The sequence below is a fragment of the Macaca thibetana genome, chromosome 1, assembly GCF_024542745.1.
Source record: "Macaca thibetana thibetana isolate TM-01 chromosome 1, ASM2454274v1, whole genome shotgun sequence".
In the NCBI taxonomy this organism is placed as follows: Eukaryota; Metazoa; Chordata; class Mammalia; order Primates; family Cercopithecidae; genus Macaca; species Macaca thibetana.
This window is the reverse complement of record NC_065578.1, coordinates 180,021,243-180,039,001: the sequence shown is the minus strand read 5'-3', so window position 1 is coordinate 180,039,001 and position 17,759 is coordinate 180,021,243. Positions and strand designations below refer to the sequence as shown.

The window sequence follows — 17,759 nt, the reverse complement described above, 5'->3', positions numbered from 1 at the left end:
AAACATATTATTAGTGAGAATAAGAGGGCCGAATACATGGGAGTTTTACTTTGGGGAAAAGTAGATATTTTTAAGACTGGAAGAAAAAAAGGTTGGTTAGTCTAAATAAAATTTATGTTTTGATTGTGATTACAATACTTGGAGGTATGGTCACTCTCTGGTGTATGAAGGGTGTGAGTAAATCCATCTGATGGCATGGGGAGATATAAAAATACGGAAATATATTTCTGTTATCAAGAAGTGGGGAACTTGGGATTGAATTTTTCTGACCCAACCTATATAAATTAAAAGGCTTATGTTTAGTAGAGAGGGACACGTATCTGATAAATAATCTTATTTGGTTCTTCTGGTTATTCCAACTACATACTTTCAAGACAACAGGGTGAAATTTTGCTTTTATTAAGAAAAAGAGGGGGGCTGGGTGTGGTGGTTCACTCCTGTAGTCTCAGCTACTTAGGAGGCTGAATTGGGAGGATTGCTTGAGCGTGGGAGGATGAGGCTGCAGTGAGCTGTGATCATGCCACTGCACTCCAGCCTGGACAACAGAGTGAAACCCTGTCTCAAAAAAAAAAAAAAAAAAAAAAAGAATTCTCAAAGTCCTCTTTTTGTTACTGCGCCCTTCCCACCCCACCCCCAATACCAGATTGGAGAAAACCAAGTCCCTGGCCCAGCAGTTGACAAGGGAGGCCACTCAAGCGGAAACTGAAGCAGATAGGTCTTATCAGCACAGTCTCCGCCTCCTGGATTCAGTGTCTCAGCTTCAGGGAGTCAATGATCAGACCTTTCAGGTGAGGGCATCTGGCCTGTGTGCTTGACATACAGGAGGGCCATAAATACTTTCTTCTCTGGGGGTGCCATAATATTGTTCAACCATTCAGTTTTTTCTCCATGTTGACCATTTCTGTTTTAGAGTGGGAAGGGTATTTAGCCTTCTTAATTATCCATTTCCTTGTTCTTAAACCCCAATCCTAGTCTCAGGAAAGGCTTTGACCCATACTAAACCTATTACTGGATAAAAGTTTTATGTATCTTCCTTAGTTGTGGGGACTGTTGAAATCTGTGGGAAATTTTTATAAAGTTTTTTGTTTACACTTGAGTCCAACCTATAGTATATCTCTATGTATAGCCACTCGGAGATGACTTGTTCTCAAAAGTTTTGCATTGTTTCTGCCATCAGTTCCCTTAACAATTCCAAACTTACTCGATTAAGAAAATTTTGTTTACTACCTACAGAAAAAAAAATTCACAATTCCCATGGATATATGCTCCCATGAATATATAAACTAATATGTAAAAATTTAAAAAATAAAAAAGAACAGACACAAAGCCTGTTTGACATTGAGGGGACCTGCTGCCTTACTTTCATGGGGCATACTGACTCATTTCTGTTAGGTTTGGGGCCTGGATGGCTAGTGACTATTTTCTTGGCTTCTTAAGGCAGTTGCTATTTTCAAACAATGGTGCCAGGTCCTAACAAAGCTGGTGTGGTAACTGGTAAGCAGAAGTCAGACTCCTTGGTTTCTTTGGGCTCACAGGTGGAAGAAGCAAAGAGGATCAAACAAAAAGCTGATTCACTCTCAAGCCTGGTGACCAGGCATATGGATGAGTTCAAACGTGCACAAAAGAATCTGGGAGACTGGAAAGAAGAAACACAGCAGCTCTTACAGAATGGAAAGAATGGGAGAGAAGTATTACTTTGTTAATTCATTAACTCAATAAACATGTATTGAATGCCTACCATATGAATACATATGGCAAGAAGAATAATCAAAAGCTCTCTGACCAGGCACGGTGGTTCATCCCTATAATCCCAGCACTTTTAGAGGCCAAGCCGGGAGGATCACTTGAACTCAGGAGTTTGAGACCAGCGTAGGCAGCATAGTGAGGCCCCTATCTCTACAAAAAATAAAAAATAAAAAAATAGCTGGGCATGATGACACATGCCTATAGTCCCAGCTACTTGAGAGGCTGAGGTGAGAGGATCGCTTGAGCCCAGGAATTCGAGTGAGCCACGATTACATCACTGTACTCCAGCCTGGGTGACAGAGCAAGACCTTGTTTCTGGAAAAATCAACAATGAAGGCACTGCTTATGGAAGAAGTAACAGTTGCAGAGATCTTGGTGTGATTAGCTCAGCTCCACCCAGTGAGTCAGCCCTCAAACCTAGGAATAGGACCTAGGCCTCTTGGGTCTAATTTTGGTCTAGCTCAGTCTACTACTTGACTTCAGGAAATATTTAGAGTTAAAATTATGATTTATAAAACCGTTCCTGTCCCTGATGGTGGACTAGAGTTTGACCATTCTCTATATGGAATGTGTCGTGGACTTATAAAGTTTGCTTTGTCCCAGATTGTAGAGGGGTTTGCTACAGCACCCCTGGACTCTGCAGTGAATCACAACAATCTGCTGTCATGAAATGTGTCAGAGTGATTTTGCCAGCAGGAATGTACTTCCTCTAATCTTGTTCTGTCTGCCTTTTTATAGAAATCAGATCAGCTGCTTTCCCGTGCCAATCTTGCTAAAAGCAGAGCACAAGAAGCACTAAGTATGGGCAATGCCACTTTTTATGAAGTTGAGAGCATCCTTAAAAACCTCAGAGGTTAGTACTTCATGGTTCAGGTCACTTGAGTATTTTAAGGGTATAGCCATGACTGATTTCCTTTGAATTCTCGTATATCTCTCAAAGTGGCAGGTATATTGGGATCCTTAGTAAATATCTTTCTAAATAAAATATTAATACATTAATATTTAATGTAGTAGTAATAATAGAGCTAGATGTCAGAAGCCTTGAGTTCTGATTTCTGCTGGGCCACCTGACCAGGCCAGACTAGCTGTGTGACCATAGGCAAGTCACGTAACCTTTCCAGAACCTAATATCTTCCTCTTTAGAGACAAGGTTAAACTATGTGATCTCTAAAGTCCCTCACAGATGCAACATACTACTACTGTACAGACATTTTTCCTTTTCCTCTGTAGTCTGGTTGGTTCCAGTATAGAACTGATATGTTTCTTTGTGGTGATAACAGAGCAACCTTTGTCACTGCATCTAGATCCCAGGAGATTTGGATTTGTGCCTTGCAGATTTCATTAAAATGTCAGGCTTCTTCAGTAAAGCACAAAAGAGAAACATTCCTAAAATTTTGAAATTTTTTTCATGGAAAGTACTTCTCTATCCATTCAAACCCAAACCCAATTCTTATCATTGGAGCTTAGGGCTTAAAGCTCTGGCTTGATGCTTTGGGCTTCAAAGATTCTACCTGCTTCTGATCCACTCTGCAGTTTCTATACTCTTGCAGCGCTGTGGAACTTGGGCTGATTTTCGGTTTCTCTAAGCAACAGAATAATTATAACCCCTCCAATGCATCTTTTAAGATGCTTTCTCTTAGATAAGAAAGTTAATTCCAGCTGCAACTTCCCACACCCTCACCCCCAGTCAGTAATAACACTCTTTCAGGAATTATTCTTTACAACATCAGCCCCTTTCACTCATTTGTAAGTTTGCTTTCATCTTCATGGCAGTTTTTTCTTTTCTTCATTTCAGAGTTTGACCTGCAGGTGGACAACAGAAAAGCAGAAGCTGAAGAAGCCATGAAGAGACTCTCCTACATCAGCCAGAAGGTTTCAGATGCCAGTGACAAGACCCAGCAAGCAGAAAGAGCCCTGGGGAGTGCTGCTGCTGACGCACAGAGGGCAAAGAATGGGGCCAGGGAGGCCCTGAAGATCTCCAGTGAGATTGAACAGGTAAAAGAGAAATCAACATGTGTGTTGGTACCAGTAGCACCAAACACAAGGGTGGTGTGGAGGGAAAGAGAGCATTGAGCTTATTTTAACCTCTGAGGCTCAGAGCCCTGTTGTGGTCCATGGCAGCCCCAGATTAAAAGACTATGACAGCAAAGAGGCATGACAGAGAATGATGTGTTTTTGGTCCTCTGGGTTTTCCCAAATGGTTCCTATCTCTTGTTCAACATTTGGTGAGCGTTGAGTTGAGAGGGAAGCAGTGTCTTGCCACTGACCTTTCTAGTCCCTAAAAACATACCCCCAAATTAGCTTGTTTGAGGCAAAGCTTGGCAAAGGGTGTGTCCCTAAGTCTGATTCTCTCATTATTCATCTAACTTACTCCATCAGGGCCTGGCTGCAGCTGTATTTTTTCTACGGTTGTCTTTGGGATGCTTTTGTACCTCACCTCTATCTCTCCTTCCGTCCCTGGCTCCTTTTCTTCTCCCAGGAGATTGGGAGTCTGAACTTGGAAGCCAATGTGACAGCAGATGGAGCCTTGGCCATGGAAAAGGGACTGGCCTCTCTTAAGAGTGAGATGAGGGAAGTGGAAGGAGAGCTGGAAAGGAAGGAGCTGGAGTTTGACACGAATATGGATGCAGTACAGATGGTGAGTTCCTGTTGCTTTCAACAGGAGATCCCTTTCAACTTGCCAACATGGAAAATACCTTTTCAAGGCTGGTTTGTGTTTATTTGTCCACAGGTGATTACAGAAGCCCAGAGGGTTGACACCAGAGCCAAGAACACTGGGGTTACAATCCAAGACACACTTAACACATTGGATGGCCTCCTGTATCTGATGGGTATGTGAAGTACCCACATTCTCCAGGGCTTTGCTCCAGAACACTTGCTATACCTAGCCCCAGTGAAGGGAAATCTCAGCTTTCCTTAAGAATATCAGTAAATGTGCTTTGTTTCCAGGCCCAGATACTTTGGGCAGGTTCCCTTACATTTATTGGACCCTGTTTTACCATTGCTGAGATGGGTCACTGAACACCTATTGCACTTGTGGGTAAAGGTCTGTGGGCCAAAGAACTGGGTGTATACAAGCAACTTCACAGAACACGAGACAGCTTGGGAATCCTGCTTAGGAGTCTGGCCTGGACCCTGAGAAGCCAGTGGACAGTTTTAAGCAGAGGAATAACATCACCACTGTATAAGATCCCTAGGGCAGCCAAGTGGAGAAAAGCTTGAAGGGGGGTTAGAGAGAAGGCAGGTTGAGACCACTTAAGATATTGTTGAAATAATTGAGGAGAGAAATGACAGGAGCCTGCTCTAAGGCAGTAGAATGGTGGCTGGGAAGATGTGAAGGAAGATTCTGCCAGTCTGTGAAGTCAAGAATCACTTGCCGGCCGGGTGTGGTGGCTCACACCTGTAATCCTAGCACTTTGGGAGACTGAAGCGGGTGGATCACCTGAGGTGAGGAGTTCAAGACCATCCTGGCCAACATGGTGAAACCCTGTCTCTACTAAAAGTACAAAAATTAGCCAGATGTGGTCATGGGTGCCTGTAATCCCAGCTACTCGGGAGGCTGAGGCAGGAGAATCACTTGAACCCGGGAGGCAGAGGTTGCAGTGAGCCAAGATTGTACCACTGCACTCCAGCCTAGGGGACAGAGCAAGACTGTCTCAAAAAAAAAAAAAAAGGAAAAAAAAAAAAAAAAAAAAAAGACTCGCTTGCCAATTTTACATTTGTTCCTTCCCAAACCAAAGTTATACCTTGATGTAACCAGTGGGAGGAATTTGAGCTGCTCGGGTAAATAACCCAGAAGAAATGTGGTGAGAGTAGGCCTGTGAGATAATTTTAGGAAGATCTGATGGCATGGTGTGGAAGAAAATCAGATTTCCTTACAGAATCACTCCCAGAAGAAAACTTATTTTGGTTAAATTTCTGGATTTAGATAGAGCTGATATCAAACCCTTACTTGGACTGTTTTATCAAGCTTGGACTGCAGCAGATGTGGAACTAGGGATTCGTCACAGATTCCAGTAACATTTAGGAAAAGGTTTGGCTCTGCTATTCCAGTTCAGTAGAACACGTTTAAAACTGGATTTTTCTGTAGGGTGTCATCATCACCCTTAGAGACCAATATCATCTGTGTTGTTAGAGTCTTGGGTCTGCTTTGTGATCCAATGAGCCTACAACAGTAAAATGCCCTCAAAGGATTGAGAAGAAAAAAAAAAAAAAAACCAAAAACCTCCCCAATTGAAACTTTAGCAGGGTTGTTTAGTGTTCTTAAAAAAAAAAAGGCAATGAAACTAATGAGACCTGTAAAGAGAATACAAGAGAGTAGGGACAGCAGGGTAGATGGAAGCTATTAAACATTTACTATGTGTCAGGTACCATGCCAGATGTTTTCATGGTGTAATATCATTTGTCTTGTAAAAGTCCTCTATGGTGGGTTTTATCATTTTTATTATTTTATTTCATGAAGGACTGAACTGAGGCTCAGAGGTTAATAATGCCCCACAGGTCACATAGTAAATTGTAGAGGCAGGATCCAAACTGAGATATTTTTGCCTCCAATGCTTGTGTTCTTTTCTAGTAACTCGTGCCACCTTCCCATAGACAAGGTTATCTTGTTCCCAAGCTTACTTAACTTCCTCTGCGTGTCAGAAAATCCTAAATTCCTAAATTCTCTCTAGCCCCAAGTGAAAGATCCATTTGGATCAACATTTTTGTTACAGTGTTGTTTCTACTCTGTGTGCTCTCTTAAGTCCTGGAGCAATAAGAGATTAATTGTTCTAGGTATAATAAACTCATGCAGTCAAATACTATCACTTCAGCTCAGATACGTGAGGCAACTTGACCTTGAGTTCGAATTGACCAAGGGCCACTCAAACCTATTTGAACTAAATGGGTCTGGCCAGGTGCCCTTCATACTGACGTTAGTTTTAAATGGTCTATGGGTAACACATACCTGAACGAATGTGATTTTATTTTAAATTGGAAATAAAATAACATCTAATCAGATGACTGCTGTTTCAGGCCAGAATGATGTCTGACATCAATTTCTAGCAGCTGGAATCCATTCCCCAAATGGCAAAGCATACCTTGGCCTCTTTAACCCTGAAGCTCAGCCAGTTTCTAAAGGTCTTCTAATAGAAAACAGCAAGATATTTCTTAAGAGTGGTTTGGAAAGCATAATTTGGAGTTGATTCTAATCCTAGCAGTGACCTATGTTAGGCAAAGGGCTTGGATAGTGCTCAGTCCCCTATGACCTTCAGTCCTCTTTTTTTTTTCCCAGAGCATTAACTACTGACCCTAACACGAAAGGAAAACTCCAGACATCATGTTGCTGAACTAGATAGCTCAGAGTCTCGAATAGGGTTGTTCATAGTCCAGTAGCTAGGCTAGCCTTCTCAGAACTCTTTCTAGATGATTTCTAATTTAAAATAAGCTTTAAAATTCATGGTATACTATTTGCTATAGGCAAGTGGAAACGGGAATTAGTTATGGGTATAGAAAGGCACTCATGTTCAAGGAAATCTAACTACAGGTTTTCTATGTTAACTCATGTCTCATTCCTTGAAATAGACCAGCCTGTCAGTGTAGATGAAGAGGGGCTGATCTTATTGGAGCAGAAGCTTTCCCGAGCCAAGAACCAGATCAACAGCCAACTGCGGCCCATGATGTCAGAGCTGGAAGAGAGGGCACGTCGGCAGAGGGGCCACCTCCATTTGCTGGAGACAAGCATAGATGGGATTCTGGCTGATGTGAAGAACTTAGAGAACATTAGGGACAACCTGCCCCCAGGCTGCTACAATACCCCGGTTCTTGAGCAACAGTGAAGCTGCCATAAAGATTTCTCAACTGAGGTTCTTGGGATACAGATCTCAGGGCTCGGGACCATGTCATGTGGGTGGGTGGGATGGGAACATTTGAACATGTTTAATGAGTATGCTCGTCAACTGACCTGACCCCATTCCTGATCCCGTGGCCAGGTTGTTGTCTTATTGCACCATACTCTTTGCTTCCTGATGCTGGGCAATGAGGCAGATAGCACTGGGTGTGAGATTGACCAAGGATCTGGACCCCAAAGAATAGACTGGATGGAAGGACAAACTGCACAGGCAGATGCTTGCCTCAGAATAGTCATAAATGGAGTCCTGGAATTTGGACAAGTGCTGTTGGGTTACAGTCAACTTATTCTTTGAGTAATGTGACTAAAGGAAAAAACTTTGACTTTGCCCAGGCATAAAATTCTTCCTAATGTCAGAACAGAGTGCAACCCAGTCACACTGTGGCCAGTAAAATACTAATGCCTCATATTGTCCACTGCAAGCTTCTTGCTGATCAGAGTTCCTCCTACTTACCACCCAGCATGTGAACATGTTCTCCACTTTCAAGCTGGAGGAAGTGAGCAGTGTTGGAGTGAGGACCTGTAAGGCAGGCCCATTTGGAGCAATCGTGCTTGCTGGTGCCTGCCACCTTTAAGTTCTGGACCCGGGCATGACATCCTTTCTTTTAATAATGCCATGGCAACTTAGAGATTATTAAAGTGTTTCCTACCAGCAAAGCAAATGTTAGAAAGGCATTTATGTTTTCAGTTTAAGAGTGATAGAAAAGTGTGGCTTGGGCATTGAAAGAGGTAAAATTCTCTAGATGTCTTAGTCATAATTCAATCCTACTTTTCAAACACCAAAAATGATAAGCATCAATGTATTTTATCTTATTTTCTCAATCTCCCCTCTCTTTCCTCCACCCATAACAAGAGAATGTTCCTAATCACACTTTGACTGGGTCACATCCATCCCTCCATTCATCCTTCCATCCATCCTTCCATCCATTACCTCCATCCATCCTTCCAACTTATATTTATTGAGTACCTACTGTGTGCCAGGAGCTGGTGGTACAGTGTTGACATAGTCTCTGCCCTCATAGAGTTGATTGTCTAGTGAGGAAGACAAGCATTTTTAAAAAATAAATTGAAACTTACAAACCTTGTTTGTCACAAGTGGTGTTTATTGCAATAACTGCTTGGTTTGCAACCTCTTTGCTCAACAGAACATATGTTGCAAGACCCTCCCATGGGGGCACTTGAGTTTTGGCAAAGCTGAGAGAGCACATTTCTTTGCATTCCAACTGTCACTCTGCGCCTTTCTACAACTGATTGCAACAGACTCTTGAGTCATGATAACTCCAGTGGGAATTGCTGGAGAAACCAGAGGCACTTCCATCTCGGCTGGGAAGACTATGGTGCTGCCTTGCTTCTGTATTTCCTTGGATTTTCCTGAAAGTGTTTTTCAATAAAGAACAATTGCTAGATGCCTGGGGTCAGTTTCTGATTTACTAAACTCTAAGCCTATCACGGTACCAAAGCAATGGAAATGAAAATGCCACAGACATGGCAATAGGTCCTAGAGTTAGCATCTTCAGTTCCCACTTCTGAGCATCTTACTTTGCTCTTTCCAACCATAAGGGATTGATGATGCTGTCAATGAGATTTTTATGAGGTTTAACTGATGCTGTCTCCTAAGCATAAAGCTTTATTTCTAGAACAACTCAAGCTAGGTGGAGGGGGGTGGTATAGTTAATATTCTTATCTTTTTCATCAGCTATAAAATGCAGGTTGTGGTGCATATGTCATGCTTTTTAAGAAGTTAAAGTGTACTAAATTAAGGTCATGAATTGGCCATCTACATAAGCGACTGAGGAAAGAATCCTGCTTGTGTCCATTGACCCCCAAATTCTGATAGGTCTGGTCACTTTGCTTTACCTTCTGTGAAAATGAATTTGTAATCCTGTCTTGGCATACCCAATTACACATTCTACAGATCTCTTGCTATAATAAACAACCAGTGCCCAGACTCCACAGTCATTTCAGAGGCCCTGCCATTTACAACATGTGACTTCTGAGGTTGCCTGGGGGATGGAGGGTTATGGCCATTCCAGCAGGTTGTCACCAGCTGATGGAAAGGCAAGAGAACATGGAGTAAGGAGACACAGGAAGGCCAAGCTTAGGAGGGCCTCACATGCCATGGTCCAAAACCCATGAAAACAATCACATCTACCCCGCAAAGGGGTCTGGAAGATGTAGTCCTTTGTTGGAAGCCACTTCTCAGTGACAATTCTACATTATGAAAGGAGAAAATGCATTGTCGGTGATTGGCTGTCTCTTCCAAGTGTAAGATTAGACAGTATGTGTTGTGGGAAACTTGGTGAGGGATCCCATTAGTTAATAACCATGATATGTGTAATCATATAAGGATTCCTCAATGGAATAGATTGTTTTAAAAGTCATAAGAGGCTGGGCGCGGTGGCTCACGCCTGTAATTCCAGCACTTTTGGAGGCCGAGGCGGGCAGATCACGACATCAAGAGATTGAGACCATCCTGGCTAACACAGTGAAATCCCGTCTCTACCAAAAATACAAAAAATTAGCCGGACGTGGTGGTGGGCACTTGTAGTCCCAGCTACTTGGGAGGCTGAGTCAGGAGAATGGTGTGAACCTGGGAGGCAAAGCTTGCAGTGAGCCGAGATCGTGCCATTGCACTCAAGCCTGGGTGACAGAGCGAGACTCCGTCTCAAAAAAAAAAAAAAAAAAAAAAAAAAAAAATTTGTAAAGCTGTCTGACTGTCTTCCCTGACAAATGGGAATACCTGAGTAGAGATGGGGAATAGAAAAATGACTTATGGGACTTCCCTTGGTGTACAAATAATTCTCTCATTTCTAAGGACCTGAAAAGTTATCCGTAAGAAGAGAGAAGGGGATGTGGCTTCCCCAGCACCTAGACTCATGTTGTCAGTCCTTAACCTGACCCTGCCAAGATAAGGAAGCTTTCCTTCTGATTTTTCATCATTATTAGTAGTTCATAGTGAAAGCTTTCTTGAACTTCTCCTCTGAGAGTTTCTGGTTAATTATGCTGTTGGTAAGCTATTACACACGTCATCTACTTTAACTCTTAGGGACCTCTCTTTGGAGAGAGGGGTGGACGTGAAACTGCCCATAGACTATAACTTCTTAGCAGATGTATTTCTGGTCTTCTCCGAGGATGTGGTTTCTTTTCAGTACTCTCCAGTACTTCTCTCAGCCTCTTGGGAAGCTGGAGAAAAGGACAAGAAAATGCTTAGTAATATTCAGTGTTTTGAACAAGTCTCAAGGACCAGGAATATGTTTTTTTTTTTTTTTTTTTTTTTTTTTTTTTTTTTTTACACCGGAGTGCAGTGGCCGGATCTCAGCTCACTGCAAGCTCCGCCTCCCGGGTTCACGCCATTCTCCTGCCTCAGCCTCCCGAGTAGCTGGGACTACAGGCGCCCGCCACCTCGCCCGGCTAGTTTTTTGTATTTTTTAGTAGAGACGGGGTTTCACCGTGTTAACCAGGATGGTCTCGATCTCCCGACCTCGTGATCCGCCCGTCTCGGCCTCCCAAAGTGCTGGGATTACAGGCTTGAGCCACCGCGCCCGGCAGGAATATGTTTATTGTGTCTTCTTTTAATGTTTTGCATGGCAATGGGAAGGTTATGGATTCTTGCTGTGGTTCAATTTTCCACCTGGAGAACATAGGTTAGAATTTTTCTCTCCTTTCTTCATACTATTGGCTACATGGAACTTTCTAGGAAATCCGAAGATCTAAAGCTTACATATAGGTCATAAGGGAAGAAATGTGTATGTGCACATATGTTAATTCATATTTAGTATATATATTTTATAAGTTAGCAAATTAAACCAGTGTTTATATTTCACTTTAAATGAGCTCTTGGCTGAAAGCGGTGGCTCATGGCCGTAATCCCAGCACTTTGGGAGACCAAGGCAGGTGGATCACCTGAGGTCAGGAGTTTGAGACCAGCCTGGCCAACACGGCAAAATTCTGTCTCCACTAAAAATACAAAAATTAGCTTGGTGTGGTGGCAGGCACCTGTAATCCCAGTCACTCTAGAGACTGAGGCAGGAGACTCACTTGAACCCAGGAGGCTGATGTTGCAGTGAACTGAGATTGCGCCATTGCACTCCAGCATGGGCGACAAAAGCGAAACTGTGTTTCAAAACAAAACAAAACAAAACAAAACAAAAACAAAACTCAAAGCAAATAAATGAGCTTTCATCATTATGTTCTCTCAGGACAAGGAAAAAAAAAGGCAGTGTTTAGCTTTGTGAACAAAATAGCAAATGTAAACACAAGTGATCAATTTACAAACATATCAAGCATCATTACGATGTGCCACGAAACCCACACAGATGCATACAAAGCTGCCACATCTCAATTTTAAGCCAAAAATAAAAGATAAAAGAAAAAAATACTAAGAACCCCAAAAACCAAATGATTCGTTTAAAAAATTAATCTGATAAACAAATGGCTAACCCTTCAATGAACTAGCCTAACAGGGAATTACTGTTTCACCTTCTGAATCATATCTGATAATTAGCTAATGGCAATCACCATTCACACCTAACCCAATACAGGACTGAAGGTGAAATAAGAACTGATAATCACAGCAGGATTGAACAGTTAACAAATTATTCATTTTTGCTTGTTTACATTGCCAAAGCAAATTACGAGTTTAACAAGTTCTGTTTTAGTTAAGATCTTTCAGGCTAAAAAGTTGTTCAAATTTTTCGTTTTCACAAATATAATTTTATTTCATAAAGTACTAATTTCATTGAGGAGCCAAAGTTAACCAACACTGGACTATGCAGATTATCAAGATCTAAGATTTAATGTTTTAAAACTAAGAAAATGGAGACACAATTTACAAATTTGCTAATTATTCTTCCCTTTATCATCCTTGGATGTGGCTGTACATACTTTTATATTACACATGTGGCATCAGCTGAACCAGGCAGGAAACTGCTTGTTCTACATACATTTTTACAACTGTTGTCTCCTGTCAAGTAAGATTATGAAGAAAAAGTGATTAATGCTGCAACTCACAGAGAAGGTTCTTGAGCAAGACACAAGACTCTTGTAGCATTGTCTTATTTATTAACATAATTGAAACATTTTGCATAAAACTCTTGCCCATGACTATTCTAGCAACAAAATCGTACTCAAAATATTTCACTGTGAAATGGTATTGCAACTTGAATATCATTTTTTATTAATGAATTGATTCCATAAAGCAAATCTTACTCTTAAAATGGCAGATTATGTGATCAAAAAGTGATTCCAAAAAAGCTTCCCCCTCCCCATGCCAACCCTCAAGACCATGTGGATCCAGCTGAATCCTCAGCCCTGGGACTAGACTAAGGTCGAGGGAAAGAGCCGTTACTCATTCCTAACCAGAACAGGCTAATAGGACACTCCAAACTCACACTACAAAGAGACCACATGAACAGTCGAGTGTGCTGGGCAGCTATAAGATGGTGCAGACTGGATGAATCTGGCAGAGCATATTCATCGCCATTACTACAATGCTATTCCTAAGGTGTCCTAATTGTATGAGCTACAAAATCGGTCCCTGTTTCCATTCTTCCCATCTCACCTGTTGGCCCTTCTGCAGTAGGTAGCCTTAGGAGAGATCCTGAGCTTTTCATATTCTTCCGTTTTATTTTTGCATTACTGTTTGGATGAGTAAAATGTAATAACATGCTTCTCTCTCTTAGTCCTCTAAAAGAGTGTGTGTGTATGTGTGTGTGTGTGTGTGTGTGTGTGTGTGTGTGTGTGTATCAGTTTGGGGAGAGTAGAATTGGGTTGTTAAGTAAAAGTTGTTTCTCCCTATAATTCTCTGCCTTTTGCTGTAGTTCAATTATTGAGTCTCACTTTCTATTTAATTTGAACAGCAAGTTCTTTAATTCTTTCTGAGAAGCTGGAGCTTGAAACTAGAGAACATTGTTGAAAGGCTGGCCAAGCTAAGACAGGAAGAACGGTGTCTCTAGAAGCTCTAGCTTTGGGTTTCAGGCACTTCAGTAAGAGACTTTTCCCCCTTGTTCCTATGTACATTCAAGGAAAATGAAAGCAAGAAGGCTCTAGAGGCTACCTGGGGTTGGGGATGTGTGACTGAGGTACCCACTAGCAGCACAGCTCTCCGGGAGGATCATTCCTTAAGGACAGAGTTATTGACAAAAATTCCTTCTGCCTGTTCTTACATCAGCCACTTTCAGAAAAATGGGAGGGATATTTTTTTGCTGGTGGGCAGGAAACAAAGCTCCAGACCCCTCTGGACATGATTGTTCCAGTCCATGCCTTTCTCACAACCTCTGAGCCATGCCAGTCTTGGATTGGCCTTGCAGGAAGGAGCAGGACCCCAGAGGCAAAGTCGGGGCCCAGAGGTTATCCTTTTGGCACCTGGGGCACCACTTCAGATTCTGAATCATCTTTCTGGTATTGGCTGTGGGTCACGGTCACAATGTCCTGTCCTGGATTCAGTTGTGCTGTGACCTTTCCCTAGCAAATGAAAGGGGGCATGTGTGTGTGTGTGTGTGTGTGTGTGTGTGTGTGTGTGTGTGTGTGTGTGGGGGAGGGGGGGCGGGGCAGTGATGGGAATGGACGATTCTATCCAAAAGAAGATTCACTTTCTTTTTATATTAAATAGGAAACCTGTTTTTAGTACAGCACCTGTAATCCACAAAGATAAGATCTGCCCCACTTCATTCCTAGAAATCTACTTCTATGGCACCTGTTCTTTGTCTTCATTCATCTCACTTTCCCTCCCCACTCCCACATGCCTTCTGCCTGTATGCAGAGAGTGCAGAGCCAGCTTCATTCCTTCTCGTGGGCTGTAGACCAAATGGGGCTTGACCACAGCAGAGTAACAGAGAGGACCAAAGAAAAAGAAATCGAGTCTTCCTCAGGTCTGCTCATGTGGGTCCCATAAAGTCTACCCATAACTCCAAGTCCTTAAACAAGCCATGTTTCCCAGGAAATTCAGGCACCTGTTTTCCTTTGTTTCATTTCCTGGCTTATGACTGTCCTGCCTGGACAAAGGCTGTTCCAGATTTCGCTCTCCAGCAGTAGCATCATCCTGAGCACTCTCTGCGTCTCCCTTCACCTTCCCCAAAGCAATTCTTTCTTGGATTCATGGAGTCCGTTTCTGGGATTTCTTCCAAGTTGTTGAGATCTCTTTCTAAAGGAAACCTAACAGTGGCCTTCCTTACTATCACACCCTACCCTGGGACTGGTGTTACCATCCTCTGTGTGGGGAGCACCTGGGACTGACATAATTTAAAAGAAATATGCCAGGGTAAGGCTTGGGAAGTGTAGAAATCACATGGGTACCTGGTCAGCAACATGAGGAAATGGAGGGTGTGGTGTGACGGCCTAGGGGTCAGGGAAACAATGTCTTCTTGTCAGGCTTTACACCTGCTGGCTGACCTGGACCAGCCATTTAATCCCATGGGCCTCTGCTCCCTCACCTTTTAAAGGAAAGTGTTGGATCAACTGAACTCTAAAGTGTTTTTCAGTTTATTACTTCATGATCCCTAGTCAAACACTGATACTCAAAAATAGGATTTTCCTTCCTTCCTCTTAAGATTATTTTAAAAAATCCAAGAAGAATAACAGACTCTCTGGATGCTGCTCTACCATGTTCTTCTGTTCCTTTTCCCACAACTGAAGGATGTTGCAGATGTGAAATGTGTGGTAAAGAACATTGTCTTTGCTTTCAGGTCCCACATGGCCCCTCCTGGCCATAATTGGTACTAGATTTTGATAGAAGTATCCTAATACTCAGGGACTATTTCTCAAAGACCAGAATCCCAAGAGCCAGAGACTGGATGAGAGACAAAAAGCATAAGAGAGCAGTTTCCTTATGGCTCTCCAAGCAGGACATGCATGAGACCCTAGTAACCAGAAGGAAAGCTGGCAAAACTGTCTGCATGAGCAGAGAGGAAAGTAGAAAATTAGAGAAAAAAGGAGTGAAACAACTTAGTGGCTCCTGAGCCCTCCCAGATCTCCCTTCTGGGAACCCCCTCCCCTGTTAGGGAGATTTTCTCAGACAGTTCCTGCTGCTTCCGGGCTCTGCAGGGGCTAGAACCAACCACAGAAACAAGGCCAAGGCACTGCCTCTCAAGAAGGAACTGACCTCAGGCACTGTCTGAGTTACCTCAGCTAGAGAGGGTGAAAATAATCAGTTATTATCAGGGCAACAAATTGCTTTCTCCTAGTTCATCCTGGACTTACAATATGAAAGAGACATTTCCCGGCCCAACAGACAATACATAATTCCAATTAGCAAAGACCTCCAGGACTGAGTGGACTCCTAGTGTTGTTTTGTATAGTTTTGCTTTTTTAAAGACACGACTGCCTGATCTGGATCTAGTCCTGCTTATGTGATTCTTCTCAGATGCAGGAATGTGTCTAAGCATGGCCTCCAAAGGTCCCTTGGAAATCCCTGGCTGGTAGGGAACCTGCACTGTGCCATCAGCTACAGCCCACATAAGTAAATGAACAGATGCCACCAGGAAATGAGGATGGACTGGCTCTGTGTGATCATAAGCTCAGAGCAACAGGGAAATGATCATTTGAAACTAAGAAAACAGATTCAAATTATTCTGAGAAAACCGACTATCCCCAGACTTGCGTCCCAGGTTTCAGAAGCTGAAAATCTCACTCCTGATCAAAGGTTGCTGCTGCTGCTGCTACTGCTATATGTGTGTGTGTGTGTGCATACGCAAGTGCGCACGCGTGTGTGTGTGTGTGTGCGTGGTGCTGGAGAAGTGGAGGTTGCTTGGCCTTCTCTACTGGGTGTGGCCCTGATGCACTCACTGAGTGCTGAGGCTGGCTACAGTGTCCTATCAGAGGGGAAGTAATACCACAGGAGCACATCAAGACTACAAACATAAAGAACCATGGACACTGATTTCATCCAAGTTCTACAGGGAGTGAACAAAGAAAAATAAATAAACAAAAGAAAGAAAAGAAAAACAGCCCTTTGTAGTAAAGGGCATGCTGGGAAGGCGAGAGCCAGAGCTGCCTCCCCAGAACATGCTGGGAGGAGAGGCACCAGAGCCACCTCTCTAGAGCATGCTGGGAGGAGGGGCACCAGAGCCGCCTCCCCAGAGCATGCTGGGAGGATGGGCACCAGAGCCGCCTCTCTAGAGCGTGCTGGGAGATGGACACCAGTACATCTCCAAGGACTGCACTTCCCCCGACTCCCACCCCATTCCCTCACCCACCCCCAACCCGGAGACTAGAGGAAAGTCTGTCCAAAGATGACTGTGGAATAGGGAATGCCATGGTTCTCTGCAGGTCCCCCACACTATGGGGGGTTAAGTCAGCAAATAGGGAAAACAGTCAAGACGAGGAGATTGAAAAACAGAGAGGCAGGAGAGAAACAGGGGGCTGACAAAGATGGAGGGGCCATTGTGTTGCTGGAGGACGAGGGGAGAGTGGAGCTGAGCGCTGTGTAGCTGCTAGCCGGAGGCATTGATGTACAGCTGGCTTTTAAGGATGTAGTCGATGACCGGCTGGGACAGGTAATCCACAACATGGCCATCCCCATGCTGCAGGGCCAGCCTGCACAAGAAGAGATGACAATCAGATGGACGTCCACACCCAAAGCAAGCCAGGAGGACTGACATGCCCCATGTCTCCCCAACACCCCATTTCTAGCCTTTTCTCAGGTTGAGTAAATGGTTCTGTATTAGGAAAAGCCCTCTTGCCTCCACAACTCCTTCCCTACCTTGGTGACATCATTCATTGTGGTTCTGCCACTTCCTAGGCGAGAGGCCTTGGGAAAGTTATTTAAGCCCTTGTGTTCTTCAGCTTTTTTCCTCTAAAATGAGGGTAATATCTGGGCCCCTCTCATTTAGTTATTCAAAGGATTAAATGAGTCATTATGCAAAGCACTTAGAAGAGCACCAGACACACAGCGGGCATCTAATGTATTCACTATTCTTTTTTCTCAAATAAATTGTATTGTGTATATTTAAGTCATACAATCTGATGTTGTAAGATAGACATGTATTATCATCATATAATATAGTATATACTATCTATGTTATATTACATATTTATTATATATATTTTATAATTTTTATATTATACTATATTATTTATATAATAGTGTTAATATTATATTATATTATTTACATAACAGTGTTAATAT

The 17,759-nt window shown here is 42.9% G+C and overlaps 2 protein-coding genes across 5 annotated transcripts in view; one reads left to right on the top strand and one right to left on the bottom strand.

The window, feature by feature from the left end:
* LAMC2 (laminin subunit gamma 2) overlaps positions 1 to 9,042 on the top strand; it is a 69,020-nt gene extending 59,978 nt beyond the window's left edge. For all 3 annotated transcript variants that reach the window (XM_050766024.1, XM_050766021.1, XM_050766023.1), the window contains 7 exons: positions 644 to 788; positions 1,536 to 1,688; positions 2,485 to 2,599; positions 3,542 to 3,741; positions 4,226 to 4,384; positions 4,478 to 4,577; positions 7,312 to 9,042. In XM_050766024.1, the coding sequence (XP_050621981.1) occupies positions 644 to 788; positions 1,536 to 1,688; positions 2,485 to 2,599; positions 3,542 to 3,741; positions 4,226 to 4,384; positions 4,478 to 4,577; positions 7,312 to 7,565 (1,126 nt within the window). In that variant the 3' untranslated portion in view covers positions 7,566 to 9,042. The remainder of the gene's footprint in view (positions 1 to 643; positions 789 to 1,535; positions 1,689 to 2,484; positions 2,600 to 3,541; positions 3,742 to 4,225; positions 4,385 to 4,477; positions 4,578 to 7,311) is intronic.
* A 3,633-nt stretch (positions 9,043 to 12,675) lies between these two features.
* Positions 12,676 to 17,759, bottom strand: part of NMNAT2 (nicotinamide nucleotide adenylyltransferase 2) — a 175,327-nt gene continuing 170,243 nt past the window's right edge. For both annotated transcript variants that reach the window (XM_050765920.1, XM_050765924.1), the window contains exon 11: positions 12,676 to 17,167. In XM_050765920.1, the coding sequence (XP_050621877.1) occupies positions 17,065 to 17,167 (103 nt within the window). In that variant the 3' untranslated portion in view covers positions 12,676 to 17,064. The remainder of the gene's footprint in view (positions 17,168 to 17,759) is intronic.